This window comes from Trachypithecus francoisi, unplaced genomic scaffold, assembly GCF_009764315.1.
Source record: "Trachypithecus francoisi isolate TF-2019V2 unplaced genomic scaffold, Tfra_2.0 Lachesis_group3, whole genome shotgun sequence".
Classification (NCBI taxonomy): Eukaryota; Metazoa; Chordata; class Mammalia; order Primates; family Cercopithecidae; genus Trachypithecus; species Trachypithecus francoisi.
The window spans coordinates 110,425,952-110,445,155 of NW_022681468.1; the positions used below are offsets into that span (position 1 = coordinate 110,425,952).

General features: G+C 45.0%; 2 protein-coding genes across 4 annotated transcripts in view; both read left to right on the forward strand.

The window, feature by feature from the left end:
- The window catches only part of LOC117070328 (A disintegrin and metalloproteinase with thrombospondin motifs 7-like), a 684,711-nt gene that overhangs the window by 265,829 nt on the left and 399,678 nt on the right, over positions 1 to 19,204 (forward strand).
- Positions 3,184 to 19,204, forward strand: part of HYKK (hydroxylysine kinase) — a 34,287-nt gene continuing 18,266 nt past the window's right edge. The window contains exons 1-3 of one of the 3 annotated variants that reach the window (XM_033189271.1): positions 3,184 to 3,479; positions 16,075 to 16,416; positions 17,916 to 18,055. In XM_033189271.1, the coding sequence (XP_033045162.1) occupies positions 16,080 to 16,416; positions 17,916 to 18,055 (477 nt within the window). In that variant the 5' untranslated portion in view covers positions 3,184 to 3,479; positions 16,075 to 16,079. The remainder of the gene's footprint in view (positions 3,480 to 16,074; positions 16,417 to 17,915; positions 18,056 to 19,204) is intronic. The other 2 variants (XM_033189272.1, XM_033189273.1) reach the window with 2 other exon arrangements.

Sequence of the window (19,204 nt, forward strand, 5' to 3'; positions counted from 1 at the left end):
AGAATCGCTTGAACTCAGGAGGTGGTGGTTGCAGTGATCTGGGACCACACCATTGTACTCCAGGCTGGGTGACAGAGCAAAACTCCGTCTCAAAAAAAAAAAAAATGACAACACATCTTGTCTTTTTTTTTTTTTTTTGAGGCGGAGTCTCGCTCTGTCGCCCGGACTGGAGTGCAGTGGCCGGATCTCAGCTCACTGCAAGCTCCGCCTCCCGGGTTTACGCCATTCTCCTGCCTCAGCCTCCCCAGTAGCTGGGACACATCTTGTCTTATGTTGTTGGAACTTTTTAAAATCATGATATCCAGCCAGGCACGGTGGCTCACGCCTGTAATCCCAGCACTTTGGGAGGCCAAGGCGGGCAGATCACGAGGTCAGGAGATTGAGACCATCCTGGCTAACACGGTAAAACCCCGTCTCTACTTAAAAAAAAAAAAAAAAAAAAAAAAAAAAAAAAAAGGCCGGGCGCGGTGGCTCAAGCCTGTAATCCTAGCACTTTGGGAGGCCGAGACAGGCGGATCACGAGGTCAGGAGATCGAGACCATCCTGGCTAACACGGTGAAACCCCGTCTCTACTAAAAAAACACAAAAAACTAGCCGGGCAAGGTGGCGAGCGCCTGTAGTCCCAGCTACTCGGGAGGCTGAGGCAGGAGAATGGCATGAACCTGGGAGGCGGAGCTTGCAGTGAGCTGAGATCCAGCCACTGCACTCCAGCCTGGGCGACAGAGCGAGACTCCCTCTCAAAAAAAAAAAAAAAAAAAAGTACAAAAAATTAGCCAGGTGTGGTGGCAGGCGCCTGTAGTCCCAGCTACTCAGGAGGCTGAGGCAGGAGAATGGCGTGAACCCGGGAGACAGAGCTTGCAGTGAGCCAAGATTGCGCCACTGCACTCCAGCCTGGGCAACAGTGCAAGACTCTATCTCCAAAAAAAAAAAAAAAAATCATGATATCCAATGTTGGCATTATTGAGAGGAAAACATGATTTGGCAACATGTATTAAGAGGCTTAGACCGGGTACAGCGGCTCACGCCCATAATTCCAACACTTTGCTAGGCTGAGGTGGGAGGACTGCTTAATCCAGGAGTTCAAGACCAGCCTGGGAAACATGGTGAAACCCGTCTCTACAAAAAATGAGCGGGGCGTAGTGATGCACGCCTATAGTCCCAGCTACTCGGGAGGCTGAGGTAGGCGGATCCCTTGAGCCCAGGAGGCAGAGGCTGCAGTGAGCTGAGATCGTGCCACTGCACTCCTGAGCAACAGATTGAGACCCTGTCTCAAAAAAAAATAAAAAGGCCTTAAAAGTGTTTATTATCTTATACCTAGTAATATGACGCTGAGTAGTTTAAACACATAAAGTGCACGAAAGATTTATGTATGAGGATATTCTTTAAAACAAGGAAATGGTCACTTAAAGTGAAAAAGGCAATTTACAAAGTACATTTTTTTTTTCTTTTTTGAGACGGAGTCTTGCTCTGTCGTCCAGGCTGGAGTGCAGTGGTGCAATCTCGGCTCACTGCAAACTCCACCTCCCAGGTTCAAGCGATTCTCCTACCTCAGCCTCCTAGGAGCTGGGATTACAGGCGCCTGCCACCATGCACGGCTTATTTTTGTCTTTTTAGTAGAGATGGGGTTTCACCATGTTGTCCAGGCGGATCTCAAACTCCTGAACTCAAGTAATCCACCTCCATCAGCCTCCCCAAATGCTCGGATTACAGGCGTGAGCCACCGCACCCTACCAAATACAATATTTCAGAAGAATTCATGGAGTGGAAACAGGCACATACCCAAGAGGGCAGTTGTGGATCCAGTAGCCCTGCCTCCAGTTCTCACAATTTACAGATACAGTCTTAATTCCCATTCCCTCATCCCAAGAGAAGTAGAAAAACACCAAAATAGCTGGAATAATGTCAGGTGGAAATAACTCAGAAGCCACTCAAGGGAAAAGGCATGCAGAGGGGCCTAAGGGAGCCAATAGGATTCCAATTCTGGTTACAGAAAAATCCAAGTCAAAATTATTCTTTGACAATATAAAGGAATGAGATATTAATATGTTCCCCTGGGGCTGTGAAAAACAGCCCTGCCTTTTGGAGATTAGAAGTGAAGCAGGTAAGAACCATATCTAAAGCAGGGGAAGAAGCCTCCCTCAGTAGGTGGTTGATAGGGGTTTGGGAATCATCCAAGTTAATCAGGGTGACTATAGATAATCCGAGTGTATTATATCCTGACAGAAAACAGGGTGGATGTGCCTTGGCAAAAACAAAATAGAGACCAAGTTGTAGGCATGAGTGGACCAGTGCCCATGACTCTCTTCCAGTAGCCTACAGTAGATAGAGTGCTCTGACTTACCCAGGAAGTCCTGCTCGGCTGGAGAAGGGCATCAAGCTATGTATCAGTGCCTCATGCCCTTGACAGTTAAGATCATGAGAGGTTTATTTTAGAGAAAACAAACTTGACAGGGGCGTCTGGCCAAGTTAGGTCAGAAGCACACTCTTACAGACTAAGTTTTTAAGGATTCGGGGTGGGAGAGTTTATTAGAGGCTTGGACTGCTTCTGTGTCTCTTTGTTGCGCTTATCTGGGAGGGAGAGTTGTGTGTCTGTTCCCATACATCTTTCTGCAGCTGCAGGCATACCTACCCCCTGAGTCTAATTTTTGTATTTTTAGTAGAGAGGGGGTTTCACATGTTGGCCAGGCTGGTCTCGAGCTCCTGACCTCAGGTGATCCTCCCGCCTCGGCCTCCCAAATTGCTGGGATTACAGGCGTGAGCCACCTGCGCCCTGCCTAAACTGTTCGGGTTCTAACATTCCAGCATCTCCCTGCGGAACGCAGCCAGGCCTTACTCAGGCCTTCCAAACAGGACTCTTGCAGTTCCTGGGGCTGGCCTGGGGTCGAGTCTCCCTGGGGCCACGTTTTCTAAACGTATCACTTCCAGGATACGTGCCTCCAACAGAAGGAGGGAAGGCTAGGAAACAAAAACGTGGATGCGGGTGAGGAGCTATCAGGGTTACCGCCACGACAACCTGGACCCTGGGGAACTCGGAGGTGCCACTCAAGAGCCGAAAGCCTGCCCACTCGGGGGGGGGGCAACCCGGAGAGCCAATCAGGAATAAGGAGTCCAGTTCATGAAAATGTAGCCGAATTCTGACTGGGATACTCACTGTGAGAAGGCGGGGCAGAGTTGCAGAAAGTCAACGGAAGTCGGATCTCTGAATTTCTGTTCCATTCTGTAGCAGCCTCCTAGGCGGGGCCAGGAAAAAAATCCGGGTCTCCCGGCCTCGCCCCGCCTTCCAATAGTCTGCGCTCACTGGGCGACGAGGGACCGGGGGAAACCAATCAGAAGTCAGGACTCGCGGGGCTTGGAGGAGGGGCGCGGGGGCTGCGGCCTCTGCGGACCCTGCTCTACCTCCTGGCCACAGTGCGGGGCGGAGGCCGCAGTACCCGGCTGCTGGAGAGCGGGATCCACCCCAGGACGTCGGGTCGCTGCGGGTGAGCCAAGGAGGGGAAAGCAGAGACGAGCCCCGCGTCCCCGCTGCGGGAGTCGGGGGCGTCCCCGAGGGCAGGGAGGCTCGCTGCGAGTGTGGAGCTGTGAGTCCTACGCCTCAGGCTCCTCCAGTCCGCGCTACCCTCAGCTCGCGGCGTGCGTAATGGGCAAGTCACCCTTCTCCCCGGACCTCACCTGTAACCTAGGAGGGCTGAGCTGGGCCCCCAGTATGAAAGCATGGCACCCGAGAAGCTGTCGAGGGCAGCCCTCCCAGGTCTGTGTGGGGTCGCTGGCCGAGGACTGTGCCGGCGCCTGGCAGGTGTCTACTGGGAGCAGTCTCTGAGCTCCACTGGACCTCACTGATAACCCTGCGAACCTGACTGGTGCGCCCTCCTCCTCTCTTTTCCAGCCTCTTGGTTCAGCAGCCCCTCCGCAGCCCGCTCACCCACCACTCTTTCCCCTTCACCCACCAGGAAGACCCTTAAAAGCACCTAGTAGTGTATTGTTGTCTTTGAAAAGCTACAGATGCTAGATTCCCCACCTTTCTGTTTCATGATCCCCTTGGGGGTGAACTGCCCCATGGGTCTGTGGAGTGAAGGTCACCCTTAGTTCACCATTTAATATTAAATAAGGGACTAGCCTAGGGGCTGAGAATACAGAGATTGACTGGGTATAATCCCTTGGAAGGACGCAGCAAAAAGGAATGTAGGAGAAGAAAGGTAGAGTTGGAAGACATTGCTAAGGTTGAATTTACTAGACTTTGTTACACGTTGGGAGTGAGGGACAGGAAAGAATCAATAATGACTCCTGTTTCTTGTCTGGTATACCTTGCACAAAGTACAGAGCTTAAGGTCCAGCCCCTGCTGGCTGTAGGACAAAGGTGGTGAGAGTCTGGCGCAGATCCTGGAGTTGGAAATCACACTTGCTTCCAGGAGCTAAAATACTGTTGGCCGGATATATAGAGCAACAACCTATAGTACCTGAATTCCTCCTCTCCCTTTGAATGAAGTTGGAAAAAAAATTAATAATTCTTAAAAATGTATGAGTGGGCAACATAGCAAGACACTGTCTCTAAAAAAATAAAAATAATAAAATAAAATTAAAAAGACAGGCATGATGGCTTGCACCTGTAATCCCAGCACTTTGGGAGACCAGGGTAGGAGGATTGCTTGAGCCCAGAAGTTCGAGATCAATCTGGGCAACATAGTGGGGCCCTGTCTTTACAAAAAGTAAAAAAAAAAAAAAAAAGCCAGGCATGGTGGCACCTGCCTACAGTCCCAGCTACTTGGGAAGCTCAGGTGGGAGGATCCCTTGAGCCCAGAAGCTGGAAACTGCAGTAAGCAGTGATTGCGCCACTACTCCAGACTGGGTGACAGAGTGAGACCTTATCTCAAAAAAAAGAGAATTCCTCTCCATACATAGGAGACATTTGATTAAGATGGACATGTCTGATAAACATTTTTTTCTTTGTTTTTATTTACTTTCAGGAGTTGACTTGATCTGTGCCATTAGTTCTATGATTTGGAGCCCTTGTATAAAGAAAAAAGGCAAACTTAAAAGAACTTTAGTGGCATAGAATACTAGAATACTAGGGCCGGGCGCGGTGGCTCACGCCTATAATCCCAGCACTTTGGGAGGCCGAGGCCGAGTCGGGTGGATCATGATGTCAGGAGATGGAGACCATCCTGGCTAACACAGTGAAACCCCGTCTCTACTAAAAATACAAAAAATTAGCCGGGTGTGGTGGCGGGCGCCTGTAGTCCCAGCTACCGGGAGGCTGAGGCAGGAGAATGGCGTGAACACGGGAGGCAGAGCTTGCAGTGAGCCGAGATCGCGCCACTGCACTCCAGCCTGGGCGACAGAGCAGGACTCCGTCTCAAAAAAAAAAAAAAAAAGAATACTAAAGCTAGAGGAGACTTTTAGTAATAATCTAGTCCAACTCTGTTTTAGAGGAGAACGTGACTAGTCCAGAGTTCAGAGGGTAGGTAGCAGAGTTGGGACCAAAATATGTCCTATCTCTCCCAGCACAACTTTTTATTACATCAGTCGCTTTGGATGGCCAGAGCTAACAACCTTGCTTTATACGGCTATGGAAAACAGGGCTCTCCTAAAAGTAGCTTAACAAGTCAAAGATTGTGTGGGAAATCTGGACTAGAAAGGAGATTGGCCTTCACCAGTTTCCTCTAAGGTTCCTTCCAACTTTAGGAACTTATCATTTATTTCAAATTCAGAATTGTTCTGACATCTCTCACACTTTGGGAGTTGAAAATGACTCCAGGAGTTCATCTTGGAGTTAATGCTTCAGTGTCCGGAGCCGTGTAGCCCGGATATTGCTGTGGCCTCTGTTGCTTAAGCTCCACATTGCGGAGACAAGATGGCGCACTTCCTGGTTCTTCATCATCAAACCCCCCCCCGCGCCGCGCGAACTTTTCCCGCCGGCGGGTAAATTACCTCCCGCGCCCGGGAGAGACTAAGCCTACCGAGCATGCGCCCGGTGACGTCTTTCATTCCCCGCCTGCTCCTAGCCCTTCCCCCTATTGTCAGCCTATATAAGGCGTTGCTTTTCCACCATTAAACGAGACTTGATCAGAGCACTGTCTTGTCTCCATTTCTTGTGTCTCTGTCTCTTTCCATTCCCACCCCCTCCTCCAGGGTCTGCGTTGTTCATCCCGCGGGTCGGGACACGTGGCGCCAACGCCGGGCTTGGATACGAGGAATTGCGTGAGGAAGAGGGCGCATAGGACGGCCGGCAGCTAAAGTAAAGAGAAATCCCTTCAACCGCCGCGGGAGCCTGCTGCGTCGGAATTAAGGGTAAGTTCCGCGCCCGAAATGGGACAAGAATTAAGCCAGCATCAAATCTACGTAGGACAATTAAAAGAGGCTTTAAAGACACGGGGAGTAAAGGTTAAAATGGTGACTTATTTAAGTTTTTTGATTTTGTGAAATATACTTGTCCTTGGTTTCCTCAGGAGGGGACCATTGATGTAAAAAGATGGCGTAGAGTAGGAGACGCCTTTCAAGATTATTATAATACCTTTGGCCCCGAAAAAATTCCTGTAACTGCCTTTTCTTACTGGAATTTAATCAAAGAGTTAATAGATAAAAAGGAGGCTGATCCGCAAGTAATGGCTGCGGTCGCCAAAACAGAGGAGATTTTAAAGGTCAGTTCTCAGACAGACCTCAGGAGCCCCCTACCAGATAAGGAAATGGACCTTATTTCTCTTGAGAGTGATGATGAGGGGGCCAAGGCTCCTTCTGTAAAAGATAAAGTGGTGCCAGACAATAAAAAACCTAAAAAATACCCAATTCTGCAAACATCACAAAACAGTAAAAGTAATGATAATCCTGACCCATCAGAGGTAAATTGGGATGAGTTAGAAGATGAGGCAGCTAAATATCATAATCCTAACTGGCCTCCCTTTTTCTCGCGCCCACCTCCCTATAATGGGACACGTGGCGCTTCTGCGCCCAACGTAATGGCAGTAGTTAATCCAAAAGAGGAACTCAAAGAAAAAATCGCTCAGCTAGAAGAACAAATTAAGCTAGAAGAGTTACATCAGTCATTAATTACTAGGCTACAAAAATTAAAAACAGGAAATGAGAGTGTAACCAATACAGAGAATATGGGAGGTTTCCCTCGCCCACTTCAGCGGCCGGACAACATGCCCCAAAAGGAAGATTTTCTACTAGCCGAGATAGAGAAGAATCCTCCCCTAAAGATATCTTCCCGGTAACTGAAACAATAGATGGACAGGGCCAGGCCTGGAGACATCATAATGGATTTGATTTCACTGTCATAAAGGAATTAAAAACTGCTGTTTCTCAATATGGAGCTACTGCTCCCTATACTCTTGCTATAGTAGAGTCTGTGGCCGATAACTGGCTTACTCCAACAGATTGGAACACACTAGTTAGAGCAGTTCTTTCAGGGGGAGATCACTTAATTTGGAAATCAGAGTTTTTTGAAAATTGCAGAGATACAGCCAAGAGAAACCAACAGGCAGGAAATGGTTGGAACTTTGATATGTTAACTGGCTCGGGTAATTATACTGATACAGATGCTCAAATGCAATACGATCCTGGGTTATTTGCACAAATCCAGGCGGCTGCTACAAAAGCCTGGAGAAAACTCCCTGTTAAAGGGGACCCAGGAGCTTCGCTCACTGGAGTTAAACAAGGACCTGATGAGCCATTTGCAGATTTTGTACATAGACTCATAACAACAGCAGGAAGAATTTTTGGAAATGCCGAGCGGGTGTAGATTATGTTAAACAATGGCTTATGAAAATGCCAATCCAGCTTGTCAAGCGGCAATCCGACCCTATAGAAAGAAAACAGACCTAACTGGGTATATCCGTCTCTGCTCAGACATTGGGCCCTCTTACCAACAGGGCTTAGCAATGGCCGCAGCTTTCAGCGGACAAACTGTAAAAGACTTCCTTAATAATAAGAACAAGGAGAAAGGGGGATGTTTTAAATGTGGCAAAAGGGGACATTTTGCAAAAGATTGCCGTAAAGATTCAAATACAACCCCGAAGTAAAAGTTCCAGGCCTCTGTCCAAGGTGTAAAAGAGGTAAACATTGGGCTAATGAGTGTAAATCTAAGACTGACAGTCAGGGAAATCCATTACCACCCCATCAGGGAAACGGATTGAGGGGCCAGCCCCAGGCCCCGAAACAAGCTTATGGGGCGGTCAGTTTTGTTCCGGCCAACAACAACAATCCATTTCAAAACTTAATAGAGCAACCCCAGGAAGTGCAGGACTGGACCTCTGTGCCACCTCCCACACAGTATTAACGCCTGAGATGGGGCCCCAGGCTTTAGGCACTGGAATATATGGGCCTTTACCTCCTAATACCTTTGGGTTAATATTAGGAAGAAGTAGTGTTACTATGAAAGGTCTACAAGTTTTTCCAGGAGTAATTGATAACGACTATACTGAGAAATTAAAATAATGGCCAGAGCTGTTGACAATATCATTACTGTTCCTCAAGGAAATAGAATCGCACAATTAGTCCTCCTGCCTTTAATTGAAACAGCTCATAAAGTACAACATTCTAACAGAGGAGAGGGAAGTTTCGGGTCCTCAGACATATATTGGGTACAGCCAATCACTAATCAAAAGCCCTCCCTGACTTTGTGGCTAGATGGTAAGTCGTTCACAGGATTAATAGATACGGGGGCTGATGTAACCATTATCAAACAAGAGGACTGGCCCTCTCATTGGCCTACCACAGAAACTTTAACTAATTTAAGAGGAATTGGGCAAAGCAATAATCCCAGACAAAGCTCTAAATACCTTACTTGGAAAGACAAAGAAAATAATTCGGGCCTCATTAAACCGTTTTTATCCCCAAATTGCCTGTTAATCTTTGGGGCCGAGACCTGCTCTCCCAGATGAAAATCATAATGTGCAGCCCTAACGATATAGTTGCTGCACAAATGCTAACCCAAGGGTATAGCCCCGGAAAAGGACTAGGAAAAAGAGAAAATGGTATTCTACAGCCTATTCCAACTCTAGGACAATCTGACACAAAGGGGTTTGGAAATTTTTAGTGTTGGCCACTGACATGCCTGCACCCCAAAGGTGCGCTGACCCCATAACATGGAAGTCAGATGAGCCCATTTGGGTTGATCAGTGGCCATTAACCCATGAAAAACTTACTGCCGCCCAACAGTTAGTGCAGGAACAATAGAGGCAGGACACATTACAGAAAGTAACTCTCCTGGAATACACCCATATTTGTCATTAGGAAAAAGTCCGGTAAGTGGAGACTATTACAAGATTTAAGGCAGCAGTAAACGCTACTATGGTCCTCATGGGTGCCTTACAGCCCGGGCTACCTTCTCCGGTAGCGATCCCTCAAGGATATTTTAAAATTATCATAGACCTGAAAGATTGCTTTTTTACAATTCCCCTTCACCCTGCCGACCAAAAACGATTTGCCTTTAGCTTACCATCTATCAATTTTAAAGAACCAATGAAGCGTTACCAATGGAAAGTGTTGCCTCAAGGTATGGCTAACAGTCCCACCCTGTGTCAAAAGTATGTCGCCACAGCCATAAATTTAGTTAGAGAAACATGGAAACAGATATACATTATACATTACATGGATGATATTCTCATAGCAGGAAAAATAGGAGAACAAGTCTTACAGTGTTTTGCTCAACTCAAGCAAGAACTAACTACGGCAGGGTTACAAATAGCTCCCGAAAAAATACAATTACAAGACCCCTACACTTATTTAGGCTTCCAAATAAACGGACCAAAAATTACTAATCAAGAGCAGTCATCCGTAAAGATAGGTTACATACCCTCAATGATTTCCAAAAACTCCTTGGAGACATTAATTGGCTCCGGCCATACTTAAAACTTACCACGGGAGAGTTAAAACCTTTATTCGACACCCTAAAAGGTGACCCCAACCCTAAGTCCTTTAGGTCGTTGTCAAAAGAGGCGCTTTTATCGCTCCATAAAGTAGAGGCGGCTATTGCTGAACAATTTGTCACCAGCATAGACTATTCACAGCCATTAACCTTTTTAATATTTCACACAACACTAACACCTACTGGTTTATTTTGGCAAGATAACCCTATTATGTGGGTCCACTTGCCTTCATCTCCAAAAAGGTATTACTCCCCTATTATGATGCCATAGCAGACTTAATTATTCTAGGAAGAGACAATAGCAAAAAATACTTTGGAATTGAACCTTCTACGATCATACAACCTTATTCTAAGCCACAAATCCATTGCTAATGCAAAACACTGAGACGTGGCTGATTGCTTGCGCTTCTTACGCTGGTAACTTGGATAACCATTACCCCCAAATAAGCTTATCCAATTTTGTAAGCTGCATGCTTTTGTCTTCCCTCATATCACCAGTAAAACACCCTTAGACAATGCCTTATTAGTATTCACTGATGGGTCCTCCACAGGGACTGCTGCATATACCTTTGCAGACACCACTGTTAACTTCAAAACCAGTCATACGTCAGCTCAACTAGTGGAGTTGCAGGCCCTAATCGCAGTGCTGTCAGCCTTCCCTAATCAGGCCCTTAATATTTATACTGACAGTGCATATTTAGCTCACTCAATACCTTTACTTGAAACCGTAGCACAAATCAAACATGTGTCAGACACAGCCAAACTATTTTTACAATGCCAGCGAGTAATACATAACAGATCAACACCTTTTTTCATTGGACATATTAGAGCTCATTCAGGATTGCCAGGACCTCTATCCCAAGGCAACCAAATGGCTGACTTTGCAACCAAGACTGTAGCTACAACTATAGATACAAATTTGAATCAAGCACAGACCGCTCACGCTTTACACCACCTTAATGCTCAAACCCTAAGATTAATGTTTAAAATAACTAGGGAACAAGCTAGACAAATTGTTAAACAATGCCAGACATGTATAACTTATCTGCCAGTCCCTCACTTAGGAGTAAACCCAAGAGGGCTAGTTCCCAATATGATCTGGCAAATGGATGTCACCCATTATTCAGAGTTTGGTAATTTAAAATACATCCATGTATGTATAGATACATTTAGTGGATTTATATTAGCCACCCTACAAACAGGTGAAGCTACCAAACATGTAATAGCCCATTTACTACACTGTTTTTCTGTAATTGGAAAACCTAAACAATTAAAAACAGATAATGGTCCTGGCTATACATCTAAAGGTTTCCAAGACTTTTGCCTAAAATTACAAATAAAACATACTACTGGTATCCCATATAATCCTCAAGGACAAGGAATCGTTGAAAGAGCTCACTTATCCTTAAAAACTACCATTGAAAAGATAAAGAAGGGGAATGGTACCCTACTAAGGGCACCCCTAGAAATATTCTTAATCACACACTCTTTATTTTGAATTTTTTAAATCTAGACGATTTAAACAAATCAGCAGCTGATCGATTTTGGCATTCTGACTCCAAAAAACAATTTGCCATGGTCAAATGGAGAGACCCATTAGACACACATGGCATGGTCCTGACCCAGTGTTAATCTGGGGCAGAGGCTCAGTTTGTGTTTTTTCCCAAACTCATGATGCAGCCAGATGGCTACCAGAACGGCTGGTGAGACAGGTGCCTAAAATAGTCAATCCAGGGAGTAATTTTCTCCCTGAGAATATTCTTTTCTCTATTTGCAGAGATGAACCCCAATTACAATTTCCTCTGGATCCTAGTGCTGACTTACCAAGCATTCCAGGCATTCCAAGTTCATGCCGGCTTTGGTGATCCACGTGAAGCCATTACAATAATACAACGCAGAACAGGGAGGTATCTGCTTAGCTCTACAGGAAAGGTGTTGTTTTTACGCAACAAGTCCGGGATCGTCAGAGACAAAATCAACGACTGCAAGAAGATTTGGAAAAACGACGGAAAGAAATGATGAAAACCCATTTTGGACTGGTTTCCATGGACTCCTCCCCTATATTTTACCCTTGTTAGGCCCTTTGCTTTGTTATTGGCTGTACTTTCTTTAGGACCTATATCTTCAATAAGCTCATGACATTCATTAAGCAACAAATCGAGGCAATCCAAGCCAAACCCATACAGGTCCATTATCATCGCCTTGAACAAGAAGATCACGGTGGTCCATACTTACACTTGCTATAAACCACCTTCCTTGTGCGCTGAACTGGACAGCCAATGACGGGTAAGAGAGTGTCATCCCTCACTAACCTAAGACAGGAGGGCCGTCATAGCTACTGCCTAATCCCATGACGGGTACCAGTAAGAGATGTGTCACTCCAACCTAAGACAGGCGCAGTTCCCGAGGGAATATCTTCTAGTCGTTTAATAATATAATAAAAAAGGGGGACCTGTCCGAGCCGTGTAGCCCGGATATTGCTGTGGCCTCTGTTGCTTAAGCTCCACATTGCGGAGACAAGATGGCGCACTCCTGGTTCTTCATCATCAAACCTTCCCGCGCGCCGCGAACTTTTCCCGCCGGCGGGTAAATACTCCCGCGCCCGGGAGAGACTAAGCCTACCGAGCATGCGCCCGGTGACGTCTTTCATTCCCCGCCTGCTCCTAGCCCTCCCCCTATTGTCAGCCTATATAAGGCGTTGCTTTTCCACCATTAAACGAGACTTGATCAGAGCACTGTCTTGTCTCCATTTCTTGTGTCTCTTGTCTCTTTCCATTCCACCCCCTCCTCAGGGTCTGCGTTGTTCATCCCGCGGGTCGGGACACTTCAGTTCATATTACATTTTGAATACTTACCTTATACCAGTTTACCTATCTCCAGAAGGAATGTTAAAATTCCTTGTCAAGTTTTAAGCCTAAATACAGTGTGACAGGATGTGTTAGTTCCCAGAAGTTTCAAGTGCAAAGATTGTTTTGAAACTCCATTTAGGCCTTGTCACAATATTTTCAGTGAACAAAATCTGAATGGCTTAACTTGCTTCTGAAAGCAAATGCCTGGTTAGAAAGTAAACAGGAAACATGATTGTCAAGAATGCATTAACTTGCAGTAACAGGTGATGGAAACCGACCAGTGGCACAAGCTATGCAAGTTAAGAGGCTGGAGCAATCACTTTGGGTAGGAGAATCAGGGAAGGCCATGGCAGGGGGGAGGGGGTGGTTAGCGTTTGAGGTTTACCTTTCCCTTCCCCCCTCCCTCCCTCCCTCCCTCCCTCCCTCCCTTCCTTCCTTCCTCCTTCCTCTCTTTCTTTTCTTTCTTCTTTCTCTTTCTCTTCTCTCTTTTCTTTCTTTCTTTTTGACAGAGTTTTGTTCTTTCGCTCAGGCTGGAGTGAAGTGATGCGGTCTCATCTCACTGCATCCTCCACCCCTCTGGGTTCCAGTGATTCTCCTGCCTCAGCCTCCTGAGTAGCTGGGATTATAGGCGCCAGCCACCACGCCCAGCTGATTTTTATTTTATTTTTATAAATTTTTTATTTTTAGTAGAGATGGGGGTTTCACCATGTTGGCCAGGCTGGTCTTGAACTCCTGACCTCAGGTGATCCACCCACGTCAGCCTTCCAAAGTGCTGGGATTACAGGTGTCAGCCACTGTCTCTACCTACCCTTATTTTAACTTGAGTCATCAGGCTATAGTCCTGGGATTGAGGCAGGGAGGGGGTCATATAGGAGATTTCTGGTGTATCTCCCTGAATGTTATCCCCTTTCCCTCACTGGAGTTAGGTGGTTTTTTGCTGTGACAGAGCCAAGTAAATTAGGCATTAACAGGCATATGGTCTGATTTTTGGAGTTCCAAGAAATTCCTAAGATCCACCTCCCTTGTCCTAGCCAGTTTCTCAGAAGGGCTCTTTCTTTTTTAAAGGTAAATTTTACATTCAGTGATATTCACAGATCTTACTAGTTTACTTAGGTTTTAAGTTTTGACACATGTAAGCCATGTAACCAAAGCCTAATCAAGATGTAGAACACTTGCCTCTCAGAAAGTTCTCTCATGCCCCTTCCCTGTCAGAAGCAACACATCTTCCACTTTCCAGAAAAGCTAACTGTTCATGAGATTCTTTTTTTTTTTTCAATAGAGAAGGGGGTCTCATTATGTTGCCCTGACTAGTTTCGAACTCCTGGCCTTGAGTGATTCTCCCACCTTGGCCTCCCAAAGTTCTGGCTGGGATTACAGGTAGGAGCCACTGTGCCCAGCCGATATGATTGTTTTTGTATAATACTGTATCCCCTGAACAGCAATCAAAACACACCCTAAAATGCAGCTCACCCTCACGATGTTATCAATTATTTACAACTTAGTATGAAAGAAGGATTAGAATAAAACTATTTTGGGAAAGCAACATGAGATTGTAACAACCTTAAATATTTGGTTCCTGAAGGATGTTCAGAAGTCCTACATTGTCTTTCATATGTAGCTAGATGCTCAGGAAATATACCAGCTATGAGTAGCAGAGGGTGGAATTACCAAGTGAAAGAAAACAGTCTCCTGCCTCCCCCATGTATCCAAATCATACTTAAAAATTCAAGGCCCAGGGTAGTGCTCATGTCTGTAATCCCAGCACTTTGGGATTACAAAGCTGAGGCAGGCAGATCATTTAGCCCAGAAATTCAAGACCAGCCTGTCCAACATGGTGAAAACCTGTCTCTGCAAAAAATACAAAAAATTAGCCTGATATGGTGGCTTCTGTAGTCCCAGCCACCCAGGAGGCAGAGGTTCACAGGAGGCTGAGGTTCAGGATCACCGAGCTTGGTGGTTGAGGCTGCAGTGAGTTGTAATCACGCTGTTGCACTCCAGCCTGGGTGATAGAGTGAGACCCTATCTCAAAAAAAAAAAAAAAAAATCAATTCAGGCCGGGTCCAGTGGCTCACCCTGTAATCCCAGCACTTTGGGAGGTGTAAGTGGGAGGATCACTTGGGGCCAGGAGTTTGAGACCAACCTGGGCAACAAAATTAGTTCCCCATCTCTATCTTTAAAAGTAAAAATTCAAATCTATCTTCTCAAGAATGTCTTCCCTTAGGCTGTAGTAATTTCTCTCCCTTTCAGCTTCTGTCACAGTTTTGGCAGATATTAATTTTATAGGTCACAAACTCAAATGTAACTTCATTTTTTGCAATTGACCTTAATTTTAATTTTAAGCCCCTATTCCTCTCAGCAGTGGAAAACATATTCTTTACAATTTAAGGTAATCTCAGTCACTTCAGTGTTAATTCAATCATTTCAGGTTAATACTTATAGTTAATACAGGGTTTTCTTTGGCTCTCTGGCCTTATCTCCTCTAGTGACTCACACAATACTTAGCTCATCAGTCTATGTTTTTCTATTTGAAATATGCATAATAAATTAAATAATGATCCTTATAATTTAGCAAAACTGTGACTATAAAAGATCACTGTATTTGAATTTATTGTTAAACCTAAGATGGTAGGAATATAGTCAAAAGGACATAATCATGGATTAGAAGTCTAGAGAGCTGAATTCTTTTTTTTTTTTTTTTTTTGAGATGGAGTCTCGCTCTGTTGCCCAGGCTGGAGTGTAGGGGTACGATCTTGGCTCACTGCGGACTCAACCTCCCGCATTCAAGTGATTCTCCTGCCTCAGCCTCCTGAGTAGTTGGGATTACAGGTGCCTACCATGACGCCTGGCCGATTTTTGTGTTACTAGTAGAGATGGGGTTTCACCATGTTGGCCAGGCTGGTCTCGAACTCCTGAGCTCAGGTGATCTGCCTGCCTCTGCCTCCCAAAGTGCTGGGATTACAGGCTTCAGCCACCAGGTCCAGCCCGAGAGCTGAATTCTTACTATGACTTAGTATGTAACTTTGGGCAAGTCACTTAACCTCTCAGAACCAAAATTTCCCCTATAAAATTAATGGGGGAGGAGGAGGGATTGGATGAGGTGATACCAAGGTGCTTTCCTGATCTGTGTTTGGGAGGTAAGTTTAAAAATAATTTGTCCTATAAGAATTTGTTTGCACTTGTCAAAACATCTACTTCTTGATCTTATTCACTGATTTGATATTTTTTAATTTTATGAGTAAAACTTAACAATCAAAAGAAGTACAGAATCAATAAAAACATTATTGGTCTGTCTTGAGAAAAATCATTTAAATAAATATATTCATCCTGTGTCCCCTTTCTGTTTGCTACTTTTTGTTCCCCTAGACATAATGTCAAGTGGAAATGATCAGCAGTCAGAGGCTCTTAGCAAACCCACTTTCAGTGAGGAACAGGCCTCTGCATTAGCGGAGTCAGTGTTTGGGTTGAAAGTTTCCAAGGTCCAGCCACTTCCTAGCTATGATGACCAAAACTTTCATGTCTACGTTTCAAAAACCAAAGATGGCCCAACTGAATATGTCCTCAAAATAAGCAACACCAAGGCTAGCAAAAATCCAGACCGGATTGAAGTGCAGAATGACATCATCATGTTTTTGAAAGCAGCTGGATTTCCAACATCCTCTGTGTGTTGCGCTAAAGGAGACAACACAGCTTCTCTCGTGTCTGTAGGTAAGAGATGACCAACTTGCTGACCCATTACCTATCCAGACACATCACTGCCTTTTGACCACAAGTAGAACTATGAAGGGCAAGTTCATAATTCCAAGTGTAGATGTGGTTGTTATTTTTTTAGCAACCTCAATAGTACACCCTTAGAGGTGGTTATTTTTTCAGTGTTGGGAGAAACCACAGCATCATCAAAGTAGTGATTGGTCCTCTCTGATTGAGTAGTGGTTAGAGCCCAATGTGGTATAAGTTTTCTGTTTAGAAAGGCCCTGACAGATAGTAACTAAGGGAACTTGTGAAAATCAGGGGAACATTTTTTGTTTGTTTGTTTTGTTGTTGGTGGTTTTGGGTTTTTATTTTTATTTGTTTGTTGTTTTTTGAGACGGTCTCACTCTATCACCCAGACTGGAGTGCAGTGGCGCAGTCACAGCTCACTGCAGCCTTGACCTCCTGGGCTCAGGTGATCCTCCCGCTTCAGCCTGCTAAGTAGCTGGGACTACAGGCACACGTCACCACGCCCAGCTAACTTTGTAGTGTTTTTGTAGAGGCAGGGTTTTGCCATGTTGCCCAGGCTGGTCTTGAACTCCTGGCCTCAAGTGATCTGCTTGCATTGGCTTCCCAAAGTGCTGGGATTACAGGCATGAGTCACCATGCCTGGCCTGTTTTTTTTTTTTTTTAAACCAGAAAAATTATAAAATATTTTTATTAGAGAAGCTATAAATTCTGGTGCTGCAGTATAGTAGAAAGAATACTGGAAATCAGGAATTTTAGATTTTAGCTTTGTCATTACTGTATATGTAACCTTGGACACATAGACCACTTAAATCCCTAAGACCACCAGTCCTCATCTGTGAGACAGTCCTTTTCACCTCAAAATACCAAGAATGGCCAAGTATGGACCTAATTCAGCTCTTTAAGCAGCAGGCTAAAACAAATTTCTTCAAGTTTTTTTAAAGGTTTGAAATCTTGATTGTCTTTTTCTCTCTTAATTGTTCACCATTCTTTCTTAATTTGCATTGCTACAAATACCTGAGGCCCATTGTTCCCTGAGACATAGTTATTGTCCTGTGTTGCAAACACAGGCTGTCCTGCAAGAAGCCTGATTCTGGAAGTCATTTATTGGTATCTCACTCCCTTCAACTGTGAACTTATAAGAGTATGTGTTGTTGCTTTCATTTACCACAGTAGGTAATTTCTGTGTAGAGCTAAGGCTAGCAGAGTTAGGGCTATAATTTTGTTGCTATGTAAATGGCCAGTTCCAGTGTTCTTAAGGTTTGTGTATTCTACCTTCTTGCTTCATCTGCTCAACTCTGCCTCAGAATCCTGCCGAGCTGTTTTAGATTAGCACATTTTTGTTGTTGTTCTATAATTTCTGTTCTTTTCAATAATACTTGCAAAGGCAGAATAGCTTCTAATTCTATTATATCTAAATATCTATATCTATCTGTCTCTCAATGTATATATTTAAAATAGTCAAAGGATATTTTATTCCATCCATTTAGATAGTGGCTCTGAAATCAGAAGCTACTTGGTGAGGCTGCTGACTTACCTCCCAGGAAGACCCATAGCTGAGATTCCCATCAGCCCCCAGCTGTTGTATGAAATTGGAAAGCTAGCTGCCAAATTGGATAAGACAATGCAGGTAAGATATGGGGCTTTATTTTATTCTAAGGGATGTTTGTTATTTTATTTTTAAAATAAACTAAGAATCAGATTCTCTTTTTATGTATGGTGCACCTAAGGTATGTTATGAAGGGAATGGAGTCCTAGAGTGCATACATTTTATGACAGTAAGGCCAACTTCTGCCAAACTCTTACTGGTGTAGTCCGGGTGTGGTGGTCCACGCCTGTAATCCCAGCACTTTGGGAGGCTGAGGCAGAGGGATCTAACTTGAGGCCAGGAGTTTGAGACCAGCCTGGCCAAAATAGTGAAACCCTGCCTCTTCTAAAAAATACAAAAATTTAGGGCATGGTGGCATGTGCTTGTAGTCTCAGCTACTTGGGAGACTGAGGCAGGAGAATTGCTTGAGCCAGAAGGTGGAGGTTGCAGTGAGCCGAGATCACACCACTACTCCAGCCTGGGTGACAGAGCAACACTGTCTCCAAAAAATTTTTTTTTATTTTTTTTTTTTTGAGACGGAGTCTCACTCTGTCGCCCAGGCTGGAGTGCAGTGGCCGGATCTCAGCTCACTGCAAGCTCCGCCTCCCGGGTTTACGCCATTCTCCTGCCTCAGCCTCCCGAGTAGCTGGGACTACAGGCGCCCACCACCTCGCCCAGCTATTTTTTTTTTGTATTTTTTTTTTTTTTTTTTGAGACGGAGTCTCACTCTGTCGCCCAGGCTGGAGTGCAGTGGCCGGATCTCAGCTCACTGCAAGCTCCGCCTCCCGGGTTTACACCATTCTCCTGCCTCAGCCTCCCGAGTAGCTGGGACTACAGGCGCCCGCCACCTCGCCCGGCTAGTTTTTTTGTATTTTTTAGTAGAGACGAGGTTTCACTGCGTTAGCCAGGATGGTCTGGATCTCCTGACCTCGTGATCCGCCCATCTCGGCCTCCCAAAGTGCTGGAATTACAGGCTTGAGCCACCACGCCCGGGCAATTTCTTTAAATTAAAAAATAAATAAATCTTACTGGTGTATTGGAAAGATTACCTAAATTTTTAGAAATTCATGATATTCTTCATGCTGCTCACTGAAAACAATCAATATTCACAAATGGAAACCTGAAGATTTCATCTAGTCACAGTATAATCAGCTGGAGCTCCGTGTGAAGCAATAGCTAGGTTGCAAATGG